This window comes from Daldinia childiae, assembly GCF_008694065.1.
Source record: "Daldinia childiae strain JS-1345 chromosome Unknown Scaffold5, whole genome shotgun sequence".
NCBI lineage: Eukaryota > Fungi > Ascomycota > Sordariomycetes > Xylariales > Hypoxylaceae > Daldinia > Daldinia childiae.
Genome location: NW_022984646.1, coordinates 192,630 through 209,848, shown reverse-complemented (window position 1 = coordinate 209,848; position 17,219 = coordinate 192,630). Strand labels below are relative to the sequence as shown.

General features: G+C 44.3%; 3 protein-coding genes across 3 annotated transcripts; 2 read left to right on the top strand and 1 right to left on the bottom strand.

The window, feature by feature from the left end:
* Positions 1-9,668: 9,668 nt before the first annotated feature.
* On the top strand, positions 9,669-11,565 carry GL218_05223 (Carboxypeptidase S1 like protein B; the record flags this gene model as incomplete). The annotated part of the gene is made up of 4 exons (XM_033581871.1): positions 9,669-10,041; positions 10,109-10,799; positions 10,856-11,114; positions 11,209-11,565. 4 exons carry the CDS (start codon positions 9,669-9,671, stop codon positions 11,563-11,565), a joined length of 1,680 nt encoding a protein of 559 aa, XP_033434517.1.
* Positions 11,566-12,354: 789 nt separating this feature from the next.
* Positions 12,355-15,034, bottom strand: GL218_05222 (uncharacterized protein; the record flags this gene model as incomplete). The annotated part of the gene is made up of 4 exons (XM_033581870.1): positions 12,355-12,380; positions 12,445-13,713; positions 13,770-14,051; positions 14,203-15,034. The coding sequence occupies 4 exons, from the start codon at positions 15,032-15,034 to the stop codon at positions 12,355-12,357; spliced, it is 2,409 nt and encodes an 802-aa protein (XP_033434316.1).
* Positions 15,035-15,669: 635 nt separating this feature from the next.
* On the top strand, positions 15,670-16,982 carry GL218_05221 (putative GTP cyclohydrolase-2; the record flags this gene model as incomplete). Its single annotated transcript, XM_033581869.1, has 2 exons — positions 15,670-16,827; positions 16,935-16,982. The coding sequence occupies 2 exons, from the start codon at positions 15,670-15,672 to the stop codon at positions 16,980-16,982; spliced, it is 1,206 nt and encodes a 401-aa protein (XP_033434679.1).
* Positions 16,983-17,219: the final 237 nt, after the last annotated feature.

Below are 17,219 nucleotides of genomic sequence, written 5' to 3'. Positions count from 1 at the left end.
ATGGGCCTTAGCGACAACACAATGAGGTTGACGAAACTAGCCGTCAATTTAAAGATTATTTGCAAGAATCAGTAGTCTTGGTCAGTTACCGACCGCGTATATTTCTGCACTAGTTATTTAATATCTTGCAAACGTAGAGTCCCTCTTCATGATTTAACCCCGACTTTAATATCGACAAGAATGTATATATATAAAAGATATCTATTCTAGAAGAAATAGTAAGGTTATAGGAGACAATATTCAAGCCATGCCTAATAAGCCAAGCATATAATTAGTTGTCAGGCATCAAAAAGATCCACCAAGGCCAGTTGTTTACTTAGACAAGCTCCTAGTGGATATGCGGTAATTCGGCACGAGCTGAGGCAGACATTAATAGCTATGTTTTGATAGTAATGATTGTTAGTTCGGTTGATACAAACCACGGCTAATGAGAGAATAGCAGATATAACGATTAGCTTCTGAAATGTATGCATTTAGTTGCTCAGCTTAGCGGGTATGAGGCTGGATAGTAAAACTACCTACTTAGTATAATAGCTCCTAGCTATTTCACTATCTATTCCATCACGTACCAGATCTTAACAAACACGAGTTTGTGCACGAAAATAAAGATTATGATGACGAAAGATACCGTTAGCAGTTGACAATAATAACAGATAACCTCACCAATAGATATCTATTCGTATAAAACGAGCTTCTAAGTTCAGATAGCTCTAGGTTAAACGCTTTAAAGACCGTTTAATAAAATCATTCCCTACAGTTCAACCCCATTTGTACAGTTCCCCGTAATCCCTTCTCAGAATATAAATGTCGATTATACATATATAGGGGCGATTAGAAGTTCGGTCGCAACATAACTCGAAAATATTAAGATATAATCACGACGCCTGGTTAAAAAGCATCAGGTTCTAATATAGAGGGCACTGCAGCATGGCCATATATTGCTAGAAAAATATTCATTAATATCATAAGAATAAAGGGATAATATATCGTTAACCATATACACTACTTTGATATTCATGCATGTTGTCGGAGTGGAATTCTCTTCAGTTGTCAAGTGGAAAGCCAAATACTACCCAAGACGTCGGAGTTTCCAAATTTAACTTGCTTTATAATATCTTTTTCCATGTTCGGCGTTGATTTCATGGCTCTTTTAGAATTATCACCAGATTAACTAGCCAAATGATATATAAACAATGTCCTAGGTGAACCTAGGCCTTTTTGCTACTCTTATGAACGGTTAGAGAGTCTAGAGAAGGCTCAAATAGTGTATAAAGACTTCGTCGACAACGGACTATCATATTTATTAAATACCCAGAGATTTTCCGCTTTCTCTTCGTATTGTTAATGATATGAACAGATTACCTTAGGCACTTAAGATAGGTAAATGGTAAGTTTCGGTGAGATGTAGTTGAAAATGACGGAAGAAAGAACTCGGGATCCATTACAGGGGTGAATAATTGAAAGATCATAGAGAGATACCAATATATGTTCGCTATTTGTTACTGCTGAGTACCCGGTACGTGATATGATGCCCAGTAACACATATCATAATTGATTTGCAAGTTGAGTCCAATACATATATTTAGACTTATAGTGTTAGAGCAACCAACTATTTGGTCGCATAGTTTATTACGTTAGGTATCTCTTAGGTAGGTATGCAACCTGCGGATAATGATAGATCATATTGGTCACATGTGCAGCAGAATGCAGCCTACCGCTTCTCAACGTAAATATAACCGTATTTCCCCCGCTTCGATCGAGCGCTGCTGGAACGGCTATCTTTACTCCTCCCAGCTACATTCAATATATACAAAGACAATGAGCCATACATTTCATTGGGGGCTAGATGGCCTGGATAAGTCTCGCTTCGAGGCGTACACCAAGATATTGAGCCTTCGCAATGGAGGACAGGCTGATGATGCTATTACATTCGACGCCTGTGAAGTAGGCCCCGATATAATAGATCTACCAGAAGACGGCGATTCCACTGCGGGACAACGTTTAACCAACTTCGATGATGATAAACTTAAGCGCGCATTTCTTGACCGATTATCTGAGATTCTATCACATACAAGAGGTGGCTATCAAGTAGCTGCTGCATTGATGATAGAGAACTTGGGAGTCACTGAGATCACCGTCGCTAAGAACTCTGGGTTAAAGCAAACGGATAAGGACTTCTTAATAGCCTTAGAGAAGGTCCTGGGGCGCATGGTGGGCGGTCAAGGTATGTTTATAGGAGGTGTAGCTCTACCCTGATACTTATCATAGCATATAGTTTCGCCTAAAGACACAACCGAGCTGTGGGAGTTAATTCTAACTCAGTACACGCCGAGAGTAAAGGGATATATATCAGACTTGCAAAAACCTTTGAACCAAGGCCGGATCCACATGAAGCAGTCTGGTTCGGATATCACTAAAAACCTTGCAGTGCAGATCGAGGCACTATCTCTAGTCTTGAACCAAGTACCACACGACCTAAGTAAGATTGTTCTCGAGGCGTATAACATACGAGCCCTCCATGACATCTCCACTTTTGAGAAAATCCAACCAGAAAAGCCATCAGTCGGCCGGCACATTGGCGATTTGATCTATCTATTGAGCCGACCTCACGTAGCCTTTCTAACTTTTGTTCGGGCTATCGAAAGGATTGAAGGGTTTGACAAGTTGCGTGTGCGATGGGTCGAGTTTACGTCCCTCACAAAGAAGGCCCCGCTCACCAAGAAACAACCTGTGGTCCCCCCTGGACCGTTGGCCAGGTTTTCAAGTCACTCGGTCTGAAGTTTAATGACGCGGAGACGAGTATCTTGATGAGTCCGGGGACGGGTAAGTCATCAAAGTGGACCAGGGACAAACTGGTAAATAGATTTGGTAAGCTCAAGGCGACTGAGAATAACGTCCACGCCGAAGTCCAGCTCGTGGTGGACTTATTTAAAAGGGGTACACAGTTGGACCATGCATTCAAATACCTCGGCTGTAGTAAACGGTCCTGTCTGCTCTGTTACAAGTTCCTTTCAGTGGTCGGATTTGCTTGCCGGGGTTGTCATGGAAAAGTCTACGAGTTGTGGACTATACCTGAGCTTGATGGGCTTAGCGAAGACTCTCTCAAACTGATCTCCGAGGCAGTTAAACAGTTACAGAGCCAAGTCGCGAAGTCCCTTAGGCATGATACGAAGCCTAGGCCTCATGTAAAGGAGTCAACTATCGGAGGTTCCTCGATTGCAACTGTTGTACCGCATACCGAGAATCAACACTTGGCGACACTAATAAGGGATCATCTGCAAACGAATAGAGAGAATTCGATATTGAGAGAACCTATAATAAGGTAAGAATAAAGTTCTGGGAATATGGGTTGATTGAATATTTAATAAGTTCCGTTCATTTAGGCCGGTCTCCCCGCAAAATGAGGATATTCTTGATGAGATTCCTTCTCGATCCGGGCTTCCAGTGGAACTTGAGATTGAGGGCGAATGTAAAATATGCGACAAAATAACATCACGGCGCTGCAGCCTCTGTGGTAGAGATTGGTACTGTAGTTCGCATTGTCAGAGCCAAATGGGGATTCATCATATCTTCTATTGTAATTTGCGGCCACTCACCACAGCAGATTATTTATACCGAGACTGCCTTTCAGATAAGATGCCAGATGACCCTGAAGTATTAGAAGACTTTGGATTTAGCCGCTGTAAGACTCGGGACGAGCAATCGCATCTACTTGGCGTCTACATCGGTTTATTCAATCATCTCGAGATTCCTAGCGAGACCGTTGATGTCTGGAGGAAGAGCGGGGTCCTCCTAGATCAGATCGTGAAAGTGTATAACGAGATACCAGAGATATCGCGTGGGAAATATTTCCCGTGGCTTCTTCGCAACACCCACCTGCTAAACCAAGACAAGGTAACTGAGACGAGTCAAGAATCCCCTCAATCTTACCTAGAAAGAGTATTTGAAGAAGCGAGGCAATATCTCAAGGGTCAAGATAGTGGAAAGACCATGGAGCAACTGGAACCGTTTGATAAGCGACGATGTTTCGTTTTCTTTGCCTTAACACTTGAAAATGCCAACCCATCGCCCATAGAACATGCTTTAGACCTCTGGTATGACTTCGGATTCGCTACATGCATTGGTCGCGGCCTAACTCCAGAAGGGATTCAACACGCCGAGGGTAGGCTCGGGGGTTTATATCTCTGTTATTGTGTGGTCACAAGCCTAGAAGGGCCTACTGTAAAAGCCTTGGAATCCCATACGATGGTCCTCCTGATCCACCAATATGCTCTTTTGACGAGTTTTATAGGGCCTGGAGTTCCTATACATTACCTTCCGTGTTTGATAAGTACGGTTATGGCAGTCAGATCGATCGTTGGCCCTTTTTAGAAAGTTCCTCTCGTCCAAACCGGAGAGACGTGCACATATTTGGAGGTTGCTGCAGTACATAGCAATTGGCGAACTGAATGCTATTGACTCAATACCAGAGCTGAAAGATGCAGCAAAATCCTATGGGATTTCCCCGCATTTCGATACAAGAGACCGACTCGCCCTATACGAGTTCTATCGCCAGTTGCTGGGTGTTGTTGATCCTTTCTGTCTTGATGAGGCATGCGAGCGAGGTACTTTATTAAGATTTGCCCTTGAACATTTAGGAGCAGACATGAACACGAGAGTCAAGTCATCGCTAGTCAGGCTAGACCTTTCGAAGAGGACTAGAAGGTAGATGGACAGGATGATTACATGTCCATATTGATTGAATGTCCCATGTAAGGTATGTTTTATCAACAATCCGACATAGATAGGTACCTACCTAGTTTTCAAATATCGTCTCGCGGGTCGCCATCACCCCAATCTTTCTCCCGTTCTCGAAGTAATATATCTTTAGCGCCTAATGACTCGATCGTTATGGCGTCAAAGAAAACGTAACCGAACCGACGAATAGTATCCTGCACGTAGTATCCATATAAGTTGCTATAGGTGCCACCCCATATTAATGTCCAAGCCAGTGGCGGACACGATTATGCATCTCCATTGAAGGGTAGCAGGTCACGTCGGTTTTGCTTCTCATCTCTTTCGGAGAGGGCCTCCTGGCGCCGCTCCCATTGCGCTATCTCTCCTAAGGCTTCCTCTGCGATAAAATTTCCCAAGGGCAAAGTAATATACTCTTGCATCGTCTGAACTAGTTGTGAGTGGTTCTCGATTTTGAACGTTATCTTGTGCAGTAATTCAAGGCCACGAGACACAGTTCCAGTCAACAGCCACTCCCTAGCCCCTGGTTAAGTTAGCAGTTGAACAGACTACCTATATTGCCGCAGGGTTGCGGGCTCTCTATGGCCGAAGAATTAAAACATACAACTATTATCAGGATCAAAGGCCCCCTCGGGCGTAGGTGGGCGTTGACCGTCGAATTTTGGGTTTTTTTCATTCACGTCCCAGGAAATCTTTCGAAATATCTGGTCATACTTATCCTGAGCGAAAGTATTAATGCAGGATATTTCTTCAACTTCCCATGGTTCGAATTGGCAGAAAAATAGCCGAAGAATCTCGACGGGACGGAATTCTAAGTTTTGTTTCGTACATTGCCTTTGATCACCGTGCCTGAATATATTACAACAAAGTTGAAAGCGATAGAAGGAACGTAGCAGCCGAGTTTTCTTCACTTGGCTGAGAGCTATACTTCTAGATATATTTCCCGTTTCGGTGACGAGGTTAGCTAGGGTCCAGCTAGTGTAGTATTGGAGAAGAGGTGATATTATAGATAAATGGAAAGCGGCCATTTCTACTGCTTCGTGTTCTCTCAGCCTCTTGTAGAGAGGTTTATTATTGACCCGAAAGGTCCCTAATAAATGTATAACGTCTTCGCGCGTATATGAAAAGTGAGGAGATCTAGACTGAAAAGCAGCACAAGCATCAGAGGTGACGGTGCCCAGTGTCATTTCTAGCGACGAACAGAGTAGATACCGCCGGTCCTCAAGATACTGCTGGTGGAAAGTAGCAGATGAATGTACCAAGGAATTTAGGTTCTGCAAGTCTAGAATCGAGAGTATTTGGCGTCGTATTTCAGGTGGAAGTTTCTCTAAGCCGTTGTAGCTCGTCACATAGGCCGGAGTTGGGAGTTTGGATGTAGGTGATATTACGGTCTTACAGTCAGACCGAACATTACTTGCTACGTTTAGTGCTTGACTCGATGAGGATAGGTTAGGTGGGGGAGACAATGCAGTGCGCTTAAATTCAGTAAGTAGTTTTTTCATCGTATAATCTCGTCAATTTGAGATCGACTGAGAAAAAAATGGAATAAAATGAATGGGATGAAATGAAATGAAATACACCTAAGGTGAAGAGCAGCAACTGTAAATGAAATTGATACCCCCCCCCCCCCCCCCCCCCTGTATTAATAAGCGCCTGCACCGCCACATCGGCCTCCTAACTCGCGGGTCTTTAAGTTATCCAGCTCTGTTTGATAATGAAATATCTTAACATACATGCCTCAATAGGTACCTAGTCTCTTTTTGGCACTTACTAAAGATACCTATGCTATGTCGTTACATTAAATTAGATAACTGAAGAAATAATCTAAAGTGTATAGCCTGAGCGATCTTGATTATCAAAGCCAGTCGCTTCAATCATTCGTCGATGCTTACAAACTAGAATGTTTTCATCACTTTTAAGAATCCATTCATTCCTTTAATATTTTCCAACCCTCCGTTCAACGAGACCATCTGGCTCACAGCGCTAACATGATTTTTTAACGCGGTGGCATCCCCCACTGCAAACTGCATAAGATGGTTAGCTTAAGATATAGTATTAAAGATGAACCCCCCCTCAAACCTTAGAAGCAAATAGAGCGGACTAGAATTCATGATAATGATAATAGTTACTTACTTCATCTGAAGCTAGCTGAAGCGCAGTGGAGATAGTAGCATCTCCTACTGCAGATATAGACTCAGCTTCGCTCACTTCAAGTGCTGCACTGACAGCATTGCTAAGCATTCTTAAGCAGACAGCCTTATACTGTAGAGCATATTGGAAATATAGTCGTGCACCCGTACGAGCGTATAAGCTACGAGACGCGCAGAGGAAGAGACCCATCCGCATGCCAGGATCTGCGATGGCTACCGGGAGCCAATCATTCATAGCCGCATGCTGGTATGAAGAGTAGACGCTGCTAGTGTGGTTATTCACAATTGTAGAAATATCTAAAAGGGTTATGTAAGTATAATACCAATGTACATTTCGAATACCAGGACAGGGTAATAGGGTAGTTGACTGGGAGTACTAACAGTGGCTCATAAGCGAATTTTCAAGCGGCGATAATGGAACTGAAAAATGGTTAAATGAATCTCCGCGTGGCGGGGTTGTATAATTCGATATCCAATGGGGTATATGATAATAATGTGCTCGGTCGTCATATAAAGTGTAGAATGCTGGAAGAGCCTGATTACGATGTGACTCTTCGCTAGTCATACCACCATCGAGAGGCGTATTGGATCTTCCGGGAACACTATTTGGGATTTCTTTTTGTTGCTGGTACTCGAGAACCCTCTTTCTCCTAACAGTTGCGTGGGTACGTTTTGCGATATGAGATTTAAGCAGCTTCCGCGAGGTTTTCAAGTCAGATACCCAAACTAAGCCCGTATCACGACTGGTAGAGCAGGTACGTTGCTGTTCTTCTAAAGGAGTATTGCAGCTCACTCTAGTATTCTGATTCGGTGGCATTGTGTTTGAATACTATCAAACGGGATTTCCAAGACCTAGGAACACATAAGATGAGGAGAGAAAGGGGATAGTATTATAGAGTCAAAATAGAAAATAGAGACTGCTCAGTAATTGACAACCCCTGTAATCTTCCAAATCCAACTTACCTTATTGTAGGCATTGCAAAGCTTGGCAGCGGATGTAATCCGTAATTCGTACACTACTTCACAGCCCTACACCCCGCATATCACCTTGGCAACTTGGCAACTTGGCAGCCTAACAACATCAACTTCTACCTAAATGGAAATTTGGTTACTTCAAGAGGTAGTCTTATGATATTTTATCTTTTCATGATAATATAGACACTATTATAAGACCTGGTACTCATCCTCATCGACTACGATGCAAGCTTACTCACCGCTATTATCCCTCCCACGGGAAGTGCTTGATCGTATTATCGACTTTTATCTCACCGTTGATCACGAAGATTTTGAGGATACACTGCGTCCCCATCTTGTATATATGGGTGACATAGCATACTCTCGGCCGTTACCTAGCTTAATGCTAGTCTCAAAGAATTTGTATTACGATCTTTCTCCGATAGTTCATAAACAAGCTATCTTGCGCGTTCAGGTTTCCGGATGGAACGACCGGCGAATTGGCTTCGCCGTCCGTGGGAAACTTCGGTTCGACCGGCTAGAAAAGCTATGGCTGCTTATGGCAATAGAGCACCCTAACTGGAATAGTTGGCTATCGTTTTTTGGAGAAGTTATTGAGCGTACTAAAAATCTCAGAACTTTGGTGATTGATTGGGCGCCTAGGCCTGTCGGCTCCGTTGGGTGGACTGGTCGCGTGAATGCGAAGAAGGAGGACGAGTTTTTCAACACGATAGAAACTCTCAAGGAACTTCGCCTCATTCAAATCTACGGCAACATCTCGCCAGAATGGATTAGTCGACTTGAAGGACTTGCACCGCATGTCGTGTATTATCGAAACCGGTGGTGGCGGGAACCCGGGATGGATTAATTGTCCTACGTGTTTTGCTATAAGCCTAGAATACCTATTGAGTATAATGGATGTTGCTCTTGGTATAGTTATCCGTTCTTAGGCTATAGTTACGAATTATGATTCCTTCAAGGTGATACTTTGAAAGTATGTGATTGACATCAAGGCAATGAGTAAAATATTCCCACCTGCAACTAACCTAAGTGCAAACGTTTGAAGCCGTGCGGCCGCCAGCTATTAGGTCATGAAGTGGGTAACCTTAGGTAAATTGTTATATTAGGTAGTTGCAGCAACCTCCCGAATTGATAACGTGCTAGTTATAGGAAATAAGCTCTAGGAAATAAGGAATGATAAACATGTACTAAGGTAGGTACCTTGTTGTTTATCTTAGAACACCCCCACTTGGAAAGGAAAGGAAAGCAGGAACCATATCCGATACGACATACGACATACTGGATGTATGTAATTCCTAATCAGGTACCTTGATATGATAGCGCTTACCCCGCGGAATCCTTGTACTTAACAAGCTCACCTTCCCATTCGAATTCAGCATTTGAAGCACGGATACCTACGGCCCCCAATATTTCTGCACGCAGTCGTAGGCAAAGTTACATCGAGTTTAAGAAGCGTCATATTTTAAATCGGTAGTTGATCAGCATTAACATCGGTAAAGGCAATATCCGTAAAGATTAGATAATCCTAGTATTATAGTATTCAGGCACGTCACCTTACAGCAACTGCTTACCACTTATACATAGGTACCTTAAGTATTTATACGTATTATCAATATGTAAACAGAAACAGAGAAAAAAAAAAAAAAGAAACCAGTGGGGCGGTCGGGTATAAGCATGGAATCGGTATAAAACCGGTGAGCTGAACCATTATCTTCCATTCCTACGAGTTCTCTGGTTTCTTTTTTTTTTTTTTTTTAACTCACTCGCCCTCGTTTCTCCCTCGAGTTAATCAAAGGCCAGGGAAAAACCATGCACTTTACCAGGCGTGGGACTGCTACGGCAGCTCTGCAGCTCCTTTCTCTCTATACCTCCCTCACATCAGCAAGCTCACTGCCAAATCATATTGAGAAGTTGATTAAAAAACAAGTACCTGCTGAACCTTCCAACGTCACAACCATCAAATCCCCAGGAGGAGTCACAATTCGTTATAAGGAACCAGAACTCGAGGGTGTATGCGAGACGACACCTGGAGTTAATTCATATTCGGGCTATGTCGACCTCGATGAGAATACACACATGTTCTTCTGGTTTTTCGAAGCTAGGTCAAATCCCGATGAAGCGCCTCTGACGTTGTGGCTTAACGGTGGACCTGGTAGCGACTCAATGATTGGACTTTTTGAAGGTACTTTTCTCAAATGAACACCTAAACTTAACTGGAAGCTGATATGCTAACTACCTCTATTAAATAGAACTTGGACCCTGCAATGTCACCCATAACGGTACCTCAGTAGTGAATCCATATGCTTGGAACGAAGTGAGCAATCTTCTCTTCCTCTCCCAGCCTATTGGAGTCGGCTTTTCGTACGCCGATGCCGTTGTAGGTGTTGTGAATCAAACCACTGGACTGCCTGTGAACTCATCGAATCCCGATGGTCGGTATAGCGACGTTGACCCATACCGGTTCGACACCACCGATCTTGCTGCAAAGGGTACTTGGGAAGTTCTACAGGCTTTCATCCTGAACCTGCCAGTCCTAGACGAGACCGTCAAGTCTCGCAGTTTCAATCTCTGGACGGAGAGCTACGGCGGCCATTATGGCCCAGCCTTTTTCAAATATTTCTATGATCAGAACAAGTTAATTCAGGATGGGAGTATCCCTGGTGTCGAACTCACTATGCACACCCTCGGCATCATAAATGGTATTATATCGGAGAGGATCCAAGCACCTTATTACGCCGAAATGGCGTTTAAGAATACGTATGGGATTGAGGCCGTGAACCAATCCATCTATGACTATATGAAGACGAATTACTATTTCCCCGGTGGCTGCCGCGATTCAATCGACTTATGCTTCGAACAAGACCGCTCTACACCAGATGGTATGGCCACCTGCTCACAGGCAACGGCCATATGCAGGGGCTTGGTGGAATCACCGTATTAGTGAGTATATTTATCGTTTCTTCTTTGAGGTTGACAAGGATTCTAATGGCGAGCAGCGTGGTAAGCGGGCGAAATCCTTATGATATCCGCGCCGAGAGTGATGCAAGTATCCCGCCCGGATACTGGGCCGACTATCTTAATACCGCGAAAGTCCAGAACGCCATTGGCGTCGATATCAACTATACATCTACAAGCAGCAACCAAATATACACAGGCTTTGATTACACCGGCGACTTTGTCTATCCAAATCTATTAGAGGATCTCGAGGCTCTCTTAGCATACGATGTCCGCATCGCAATGATATACGGTGATGCTGTAAGTCCCCTATCATCTCTCTCTTCACCCGCAGCATGTACCCATTTGCATGGAGTACAGCTTTATAAAGACGATGCTAACGATTATATAATAGGATTATATATGCAATTGGATGGGTGGAGAAGCCGTGTCATTAGCGGTAAACTATACCCACGAGAAAGAGTTCAAAGAAGCAGGCTACGCCCCATTTGTAGTTGATGGCGTTGAATATGGAGAAAGTAGGCAGTACGGTAACTTCAGCTTCACGCGGGTTTATGACTCGGGCCATGAAGTGCCGTACTATCAGCCAAAGGCCTCTCTAGAACTTTTTAGACGAGTACTGGGAGACCTTGTCATCTCAGACGGAGCAAAACTGACGCCTACTTATAAAAGTGAAGGCACAGCTAATGCCACACATACTAATAGCTATATATCGTACTATACAGGAAGGCCAGGGGACTGGAAGAACTAATAGATAATGATGGAATTGTAATTCAGATATGCTCGCAGACTCGACTAGTCAGCCTAAATATACAGCATTTCTTACTCCACTATTGACTATGAAAAACTACCTAAGACAAAGATGCGAGGAGACCAAAATGGGAATCAAACAGATATGTTAGTGAAGATATTATAGAATGAAACCAAGATGACTGTATACCTAACCTTACTGTTATATTGTCACTTTCTGGGAATACCATCACTGGCCTTAAGTGGCTAAATGAAAAGGGGGCACAAGATAGGTAGTCGGGTTGCCTCATATTATTCGTGTTTTCTATAGTACCTAGTGAAAGCTCAATAGCCTTAACGCCCACTGTAATAGGTTACTGTTATACATGTTCATTCCCCTTTACCCGTTATATCGTATGGTGAGTTGATGCCTGCCCCCCCGAAGACGAGCGGGGGCATTGCATTGCTTACCTAAGACATATACTTATGTTCATTGTCCCTTGCGGACGGCACACCAAGTACTAACAATTACTACGTGATATCTAAATAAATAAAATTACTAAGGTTCTTGTAGGCTTTTGTAGTAAATACTTAGGTAGGTAGGTAGGTATACATGATAAGAGACTCCTAGGCGACAAGCTACAGTATAATGCATAAATCAAGGCTATAATGTAGAGGAGTTGAGTCATTCACTTCAATACCCGTGTGACCAAAGAATATTTATTGAGGCGAAGCTATCACATCACGTATAATACAGACGTAGCGGGGGACATTCGTATCAAATTACCGTATTGAGGCTGCGTCGACAACCCTAGCGATCGAAATGAAAGGGGTCCGCTGAAGTTTGCGTCATAGCTTATACTACCTCTCTTCCCTTCGAAGACTACTGGTACTCCTATACTTTCTAGCAAGCCTAGAACCGTATTGCCATCCGATCGGATGAACTCAGTAACGGCAACCCCGGCTTCTGCTAGAAGCTTCGTGTCTTGTCCTTCCCAAAGAGCGGTGAATATCCAACCCACTACAAAAGGAAGCTCTGTTTCCCGCTCCATATACTTGGAAGTGAACATCTGTCGAAGAAGAGGATCACAATGCTTCCGTACGGCTCGTAAAAGTTCCCAGCATTCACGGTGCATTGCGGTGTAAGGGAGAGCTAACTCGAGAGCCTCACCTTGCAATGCGAACATTAAGGCTCTGATGAGTTGTTCTGGCGGCAATTCCGAGAACTTGTTAACCTTGATTGATTTAGGTTTCCGTTTCAACTTCTTGGTATCGACTTGTCCTAGCATCAAAGTGCCCTCTTCCTCTAAACCTTCTGTCTCCCACAAACTAAGGTCGACGATTTTAGCAATGTGTTCAGCCGTCCAGTCGACCTGTCCCGTACCATGTCGGTACCGGTTCATGAACATAGAGGAGACGGGTATGCCATCTTTGATCCCTCGAGGCCCCGCCCGGGAGGTCAACCCCGTGTTCTTTCGGCGTTTACTGGTAAACGCTGCTGCCGTCGTACCCATTTGGAGGGAGAACTTCTTGAAGTAATCTTCTGCAGCTTTTGGCGCGTCTCCGACGAAAAATTTATCACCGAGTACCGCCCATACCAAGTCCATATCTTGCCAGCAGTTTGGTATTAGCTTTTCGCTCTGCAGGGCATTGTACAGATGCAATGAGTAAGTGATGGACCCCCAAGCATCTGCGAGCCTGATACCGATCTCCCATGTAGACGAGCGAAAATGGTAGAGTAAAAGGCCGCTGAGAACCGGTGACATTTTTAACATTCTATTGGGTTCCATGGACACTGGGACGGGCTCGCGAAGTTCTCGGTACGCTTGAGTCTTGGCCTTGCATACGGGGTCTTCTAGTATGTACTGTATTTTTGCTTGAACGTGTCGTATCATCTGGTTGTGGCTGGTGGGCCAGTTATCAATCTTCAAGTTCTTATGAAATTCGAAATGCTCCTCAATTTCTCGATCCAAGAAATGAAGGTTCATTTGAAGTGTCTCAAACCCTCGACTAACATTTCCACGAAGGATATAGTGAATATCAAGAAAGATCTGGGCGGCAAAAACAAGATAAAATGGCACTTCTTTAGTCTTGGCTAGCTCCTTGATTCCACGCAAGAATTCGTCTTCAACTGGATAGTCGCCGACCCCCCGTTCCACTGCCATGAGCTCTGTGAAGAACGACATGAGCAATACTCGATCCTCTTCGAATTTCTCATAGCCGGACTTGGAATCTCGAGCGCTTCGAGGGTCGTAGTAACCAAAATCCCTTCCTTGTACAGTGGAATGGCTCGAGGTTGTACTACCCTAGTGAATGCATCTAGGATTCTGTAGGTTAAGATGTAGGTCTCATTCGCAATGTCGTACGTGTCGTAGTTGAAGTTATCGGCACCATTGAGCGAGTAGTTAAAAGGTTCGTACCCCTTCATCATCGCTTGGGCGATATGAAACTGATTTAGTACCCCCCATAACCCACCATGATCTTTGAACATCGGTACTACGTCTTCCACTGCGGTACATTGTTAGCATTGTGTATGGAGAGAGAAGTAGGATATGTATTTAGGTTAAAATTATGATAAACTGTCTTAAAGAAGTATTTCAAGCACCCTATAAGACGAAGGATTGGGAACAAGGAATAATCAAGATCATAATCGACTTACTGAGCTTCCGCGCTAGGTCAATAGCGGTGTTAGTGGTAACCGCACAGGCAGCCAACTCAAAAAACCCATCTCGATAGTTGGTCCATATCCATTCGATGCGAGATCGAATATTGTTGATATCGTTAATCAGCAGTGTTACGGCGACGTAGAGATCTTCAAGGGACGAAGGTGGCTCTGCTTCGTATGTTACATTATCGCCTTCGCGGACCTTTGGTCGTTCGATGTCAGGTGCATTGAGGAAATCTTCCGAGGGCTCGTACACCTCTAAGCCAGCGAATTGGTTAGAGAACTCATCTTCAGTAGTCCCCGCGCGAGATTTATCCTTAGAAGCTTTAGGGGAGGAACCAGTGGAACCAGTTGATGTGGTGTTCGTTTGCGGTTTCAGTTTCAGAATCTCTTGTACCTTCTCAAGGACGCCTACAAAATAGCCGTGTTTGACATCCGATATCTCATCTGCGACGGTCCCTTTCTCGGCAAGCATGCTACTAAACCCCCCACGAGCAATGATAACTCGATGCAGGGTAGTGATGAGCGAATTCGGAATAGATATGTCGTGCTTAGAAGCTATAAACTCTGCTAGGGGTATAAAGTCCTTGATCTTGATAATGTATTTGTTGACTGGGGCCGGTTTGCTAGATGAGGAAGCTTCCTTTTTCTTAGCTTCAGCCCTCGCCTTACCTTTCAGTCGTGTACTTGAGACCTTAGGTGGCTGCTGAGTTAAGGGGTCGGACACATAGCCGGTAGCCTTTGCCGTAGAAGCAAGCCAACCAGCAATAGAATCCGTGTCATTCTTGTACTGTTGGTACGTACTAACAAGGCTTGGTGGCAGCATCCTGTAAACGGTAAGGTTTCGTAAATGTTTTATAAATTGGTGAAGAGACACATATGTTGCTTCCTATCTTTTAAATTTACTTAGAAGTTGTGAAGATGAAAGGTACTAACTCAAGAATGATATTAAAGGACAGGGGAACATAAGGAACTCTAGAGCAAACAAGAATATAGGAAGGTGAGAGGCTTTATTAGTATCTACGGCTACCTAACCACCTACCTCAGGTATGCAACGTACCTGCACAGATACCTAACAAATTAGAGTTTATTCTTAAGGTGAGGTACAACACATCTATGCCAGAGGAAGTAACTACCTTATGTCCTTACCTAGGTAAATTAGGTAATCTAGGGTAACTACCTAGGTACCTCTAACATTATTTACAGGGAATGTGCCTGTTAACCATGCCCGCATTACATTGAATAAGGTACACCTACCTAGGTATATATGTACACCTCGGTTTCTCAGCCGCTTACTCAAATTCGCCATGTTATTACGTACATATTTGTACATATCTTATGTACACCCCGCCAAAATCCAACCAGTTTATATGTCAGCGCCATTCTTTTGCTTCTCTCTGCTGCATGTTTTTGCATACTCTAAACTAAGTAAGACTTGAATTGATTTATTTATATGAAGGCATGCCAGGCCCCAATTCGTCCTCCGTGGGGAATCCACATGATGTGCTAGATCTTCAAAGGCACGAGGAAACAACAAATCTCCCATCTTTCTATTCCCCGCGGTCGCGGCCGCTTCGGGAAGACGAAGGCAATGTCGTCGCACCTAGGTTAGACCGGGATGAGATATCCCTCTCCTCTCTAGTTCCTCCATCTACCTCAAATCCAGCTTCGACGCCGACCGACGATGCAAGCCGACCGCCGCCACCCTCACTTCTCTCACCCGCCTTTACACCCCCTGCTACCCCAGGTAATGCGACGCCTACGCCTTTAGCCGAACGACAGCCCCCTGGTGTTCCCGTTGACTCTTCTATCCCATCTGGTGGTTGCGGTACTAAGCGACCAAGGCTTCTCGAGACCCTACCTGAGGTTCAATGCATCGTGCGCGCTCGTATCCCGACAGTATCTGGAACCGAAATGTTCTTACATCTATACACTAATAATGTCGACAACAAGGAACATCTCGCGATAGTGTTTGGTCCACACATCCGAAGCAGGTCTTTGGATGCGCCGAGGGATGGAGAGACGGAGATGGACCGTATGGTGAGGGGTGCATACACCGGTCGCCTTTACCCAGGAAGGACGAAAAGTGGCATGGCGGGCGGCTCGTCTTCTACTGAAGATGACCTAGTAGAGGAAGTTCCGCATCCTAGTGGACCTCCTCTTGTTCGGATACATTCAGAATGCTATACTGGCGAGACGGCGTGGTCTGCGCGTTGCGACTGCGGCGAACAACTAGACGAGGCGGCGAGACTGATGTCGCTACCTACCGCTGTCAACGGGGGTATCGTCATCTATCTACGGCAAGAAGGGCGCGGTATTGGCCTTGGCGAGAAGTTAAAGGCGTATAACTTACAAGACTTAGGGTCCGATACGGTGGAGGCAAATCTGCTATTACGACATCCAGCAGATGCGCGGAGCTACGGGTTGGCAACGGCCATGCTCCTTGATCTGGGGCAGGAGGAGATTCGGTTGCTAACTAACAACCCGGACAAGATTAGAGCCGTTGAAGGACCGAATAGGGAAGTCAGAGTAACGGAGCGCGTCGCAATGGTGCCGCTAAGCTGGAAGGGTAAAGGTGGATTTAGGAGTCGAGAAGTAGAGGGCTATCTAAAAACAAAGGTGTGTGTTTTCTCGTTTATTTCCCCCCTTGCCTTTTTTTTTTTTTTTTTGAAATAATTGTCGAAGATATGATGATATTGAGCAGCTAACCGTGTAATTATCTATAGATTGAGAAGATGGGGCATATGCTGGATATGGGTACCCTACCACCTTGATGAGCACATACGCCATTATGTGCTTATCCTAAATACGCTTAGCAGCCTTGTATTTTCAAAAATCATAGAACGGCATTGTAGATTTTCGGGTTTACGTGACATATGAAGAGGAGTAAAATTATATCAAGTATCTAGGCCCGCGTCTAAGTCGCCAAGAGATTTGGAAAGTTCCATTATTTTATTTTATTCATCTATCATAATTGTAACTATCTTCTGATTAACTGCGTTAGTTGCAAG